General features: G+C 41.3%; 1 protein-coding gene across 1 annotated transcript; it reads left to right on the top strand.

The window, feature by feature from the left end:
* Positions 1-3,226: 3,226 nt before the first annotated feature.
* Positions 3,227-4,177, top strand: LOC149254338 (uncharacterized). The gene has a single exon (XM_089454759.1). It carries the CDS (start codon positions 3,227-3,229, stop codon positions 4,175-4,177), a length of 951 nt encoding a protein of 316 aa, XP_089310885.1.
* Positions 4,178-4,707: the final 530 nt, after the last annotated feature.

Here is a 4,707-nt window from a genome sequence, read left to right on the forward strand (position 1 = left end):
AAATCCCGAAATCGTGCATCTGGTTGAGATATGCCTCACTTCCACTTTTTTCTGTTTCGAGGATGTGTTCTCTGAATAGACCTGTGGTGTGGCCATGGGCTCACCCCTATCCCCTATTGTTGCAAATCCTTTTATGGAAGATTTCGAAGCCAAAGCTTTAGCCTCAGCCCATCTCCTTCGCAAGCTTTGGAAAAGGTATGTAGATGACACTAATGTCATATGGTCCCATGCCGAAGAGCAGTTGGATCTCTTCTTCAATCACCTCAACTGTTAGTCCTCTGCCATTAACTTCACCATGGAAAAAGAGGTAAATGCTTGCCTTCCTTTCCTGGATATTCTTATATCTAAAAATAAGGACGGTTCGCTCTCCCACTCAGTGTTCGAAAGAAAACGCATACTAAGTAGTATCTTCATGCCAATTCCCATCATTTCCCTACTCAAAAGTTGGGTGTTCTTAACACCCTCACTACTCGTTCCCTTAGGATTTCCCATAGTGAGAGCTTTAATAAGGAGAAATCCCATCTCCTTAATGTCATTGTGGAGAATGGCTATAGTAGGCGCCTAGGTCAAAAACCTTTCCTTAAAGCCTCTAAAAATTCGTTAATTAAAAAGGAACCTAAAGAACGCCTGCTAGGTGTCCATCTTCCCTATGTCCAAGGAACCACGGACAAGATTGCTCCTATCCTTAAGAAGTATAATATTCCCTCAACCTTTAGGCCCCTCAACACCATTTGTAAATCCCTCTGATCGGTGAAAGATCCCATTGACCCTAAAGACATGAAGGGTGTCTACTTGATCCCTTGTTCTTGTGGGACCCCCTATATCGGGGAAACAGGGCGCTCCATCCATTAAGGGATCAGCGAACATGCAATTGACCTAAGACATGGGAGAACGAAGTCTTTAACATTAGCAGAGCATGCAGAAAAGACCAAGCATCAAGTTTGTATAGAGGAGACCAAGGTTATTGCCAAGGTTGCGTAGTTCCATCACCGTAAATAAAGGGAAGCCATTGAAATTAAAAGAAGACCTATCCATCTCAATAGAGATGACGGCTGGAAGATCAGTAGTTGTTGGATCCCTGCCCTTTCTTCTTAGTCTTTCCTTCCTTTTTCCCTCCTCCCCCCCTTTTTTCTTTTTTTCTTTTTTTTTTAACCTTTTCGAGCTTTCGAGGTTTCCCCTGAATTTCCTAGATCCTTCTCGTTTGAGCCTGTCTTTTCCTTCCTCCTAGGGTTTCTCCTTTGGCTTAGTGTTTTACTAATGGTCCTATTCTTGACCTTCTTGTTCTTAAAAATTCGTAACTCATTCTATTTATTTTTCCTAGCTTGTACGATTAGATGGCTTTTCTGGTATTTTTTATTAAGCTTTTACCTTTACCCCAAAAAAAAAAATTTATATAAATAAATAAATAAATAAAAATTTAACCAATATTCAATAATAGTTTATTAATTTCGTTAAATCATTATTATTAGAAAACCCCTTTACTTATCCCTATTGATATAAATAATTAATTAAATAAGTTAATTTAATAACCATAGAATAATTACTAAACGAGAAGCTTGGTCCTGGATGACCTATGGCCGCTGCAGCCAAACCTAGGGTTTCTACGAAACCTGCAATGGCAGGCCTGGAAAACTCGGTACAATCGGTAGATTTAGGTGAAGTGGTGATCAAGGTTACACGGCCATAAGGAAAAAGGCAGTATGCAACTTCCTCAAGGGGAGGTCTAGGAGCCTCCCCCCAATACGGACAATCGAACACAGCACACGGAAGATAGGGACAATGAAAATGAAACGAGCGGAGGTACTATGGAACACAGTAAGCAGAAGGGCAAGGAAATAGATACAAAAGAAAGAAATAGGGCAAGTTCTTCAACTTGTAAGCCAGTAGCTGCACACAGACCAAGGGTGGAGTTCCCAAGTCACCGTATCAATGCTAGGATACAGTACATGAGAGATCACATGCTGATCGGCAAATTCATAGGAATATGGTCGATGGAGAAAGCGTTGAGAAGTTGGATTAGTGCAAAATGGCACCCAAAGAGGCACATCTCTCTGCACCTAGGAGCAAAGGGGTTCTTTACAGCAGTTTTTAATTGCCTGGAAGATCGCAACAGGATATTGGATGGGGGTCCTTACTTTTTCAACTCTGCAGGATTATTTCTTAAAGCGTGGGTCGAAAGATTCAACCCAGACAAGGAGGACCTGAGCTATGCACCAGTGTGGATAAGGCTTTATTCACTGCCGTGGGAATACTGGGAAGAAAAATCTCTACAAGAGATTGGGAACGCACTTGGCGAGTTTGTAAAGATTGCAAAAGAAACAAAATCATGCAGATACACGTCCTATGCTCGGATTTGTGTCTATATGGATCTCAAGCAAGCACTGCCAGACACGGTAAGTTTCTTTCATGAAGATTCTGAATGGATTCAAGTTATAGACTATGAGCATGTACCATTTAGATGCAGGAAATGCCATGATATAGGGCATCTGTACAGAGACTGTCCAAAAAATAAGAAACCCTCCTCCCAAGATAGTCTAGACAATCAAACAACAGATGGCTTCACTAGGGTAACAAATCGAAGGAGAGGGAACAAGAAAGCAACAGGCAATCCCAAGGAAAATCCAGTTAACAAGACAATGCCCACAACGAGCAATAGTTTCGAAGCACTGGCCAAGAATGATGAGCAAGATCTGGAGAAGGACAGGCAGAAGGACAAAGAAGCCGATCAAGAACAACCAGGAGAAACTTCAGGGCAAATAGGAAAGAAGATTCAGAAGCAATCAAACCTGCAATCTCAATCTAAACCCGCTCCATGGCAATCACAAGGAATGGATGTTGAATATACGGAGCCAAATGAAAAATCATCAAATGAAAGAGTGGATACCTCTCAAGAACCTCAAATCATGGAAGAAGATCCGGAGCCCTTAGATATAGGGGAGCTGGACATTCTAGGTTTGGAACAAGCATGCAAAACAGGGAATTTTGAAAAAATACCAGAGCGGCAAGTGGATAACCTAGTAGAAGTCTTGAACAGAGCACAGAAGAAATACTCTCTAGGAGTCCAAATAGGAAGTCCATGGGATGGCAAATTTATCACCAAGGACAATAAGAAGAGAGGCAGGAAAACGACACTTGAGAGAACCATCAAGATCGGAGAGATATTAGTGGAGTCAGGGAGGTATGCCAAACTGACCAAGTATTTCAATGCAAACCCCCACTCTTCTCAATGAAGTTGATATCATGGAATATCAGAGGGCTTAATGGCCCAAGGAAAGGCAGATTGTTAAAAAATATGCTTATGCAAGAAAAACCAAGTATACTTTTTTTGCAGGAGACGAAATGCAGTTCAACAATTTTGGAAAAAATAGCAGCGAAAGCCTGGCCAGGAGGGCTAGTTACAGCTGTTGATGCTCAGGGAGCTTCGGGAGGACTTGCAATCCTTTGGGATGCGCGAGCCATCCAACTAAACAATATACAAGCTAACAAAAGTTTCATTCAGGCAACCTTTCACCTCTCAGGTACTAATACCTATGGAATGATAACGAATGTTTATTTTCCTCAGGATACTGCTCAAAAAGCTCAAATCCTGAATACATTGTCAGAACTCAACTCAGACAGGCCATACCCACTTTGGATCTCTGGAGGTGATTACAACATGATAGCAAACATGGAGGAAAAACAAGGCGGTAGAGGTAGAGCAACTAGTGATGGAAATCTACTAAAAAACTTCATTCACAACAACTGGTTGGTGGATGTTCCCACAAGCAATGGCCTCTTCACTTGGAGTAATAAAAGAGAAGGGATGCAGCAGATTGCTTCGCGTCTTGACAGGTTCCTCATCTCAGATAATGCAACTCACTTAGGAGGGGAATTTACAGCATCTATACTCCCTATCTCAGGATCATATCATTGGCCTATCGAACTGCAATGGAATAGGCCAGGCAATAATCTCAAACGTCCCTTTCGATTTGAAGAATTCTGGTTAACTCACCCAGACTTTGAGGAGCTAGTCAGATCAACCTGGCTCAACTTCAATCCTTCTGAAGGCACTAGAATGTCCAGGTTCCAGCAAAAACTCAAACATCTAAAAGGAGCAATCAAACGATGGAATCATAATAATTTTGGAAACATATTTAAGGATCAAGCCACTCTCAACTTAGAAATGAAGAAAATCTAGCAAACCATCATCACTGAAGGGCGCACGGAGGACTTAACCAAGCAGGAGCAAGTCATAGAATCTAGAATGTTAGAAAGGGCTAAACAGGAGGAAACATTATGGAGACAGAAATCAAGGATCAGATGGTTAAAAGATGGAGAAAAGAACACAAATTTTTTTCATAAAACTACGGTGCAGCGCAGAATGATAAATTACATTACTCACATTAAAAATGCACAGGGGGATAAAATTGAAACTCATGAAGGCATTGAAGAGGAATTTCTCAGTTACTTCAAGAAAGCACATCAGGAACCCAATATAAATAGAATGCCGGCTATCAATAAGCTTCTAAAGAACATACCAAGAATAATAACAGAGGAACATAACAGTCTTCTCATTAAGCCTATCAACTTACAAGAAGTTGAAGAAGCAGTACAACACCTGAAGGAAGGGAAAGCGCCGGGTCCAGATGGTTTCACGTCAAATTTTTTTCATAAGTTCTGGGACTTGATAAAGGATGAGGTTTGGCATGTAGTGGAGGAATCCAGGGC

Source organism: Pinus tabuliformis, chromosome 7 (assembly GCF_031772625.1).
Source record: "Pinus tabuliformis cultivar Carrire ecotype Pingquan chromosome 7, CPIR1, whole genome shotgun sequence".
Lineage (NCBI taxonomy): Eukaryota > Viridiplantae > Streptophyta > Pinopsida > Pinales > Pinaceae > Pinus > Pinus tabuliformis.

Coding starts and splice junctions, on each gene's coding strand:
- LOC149254338 (XM_089454759.1), top strand. CDS start 3,227: ATGAAGTTGATATCATGGAATATCAGAGGGCTTAATGGCCCAAGGAAA.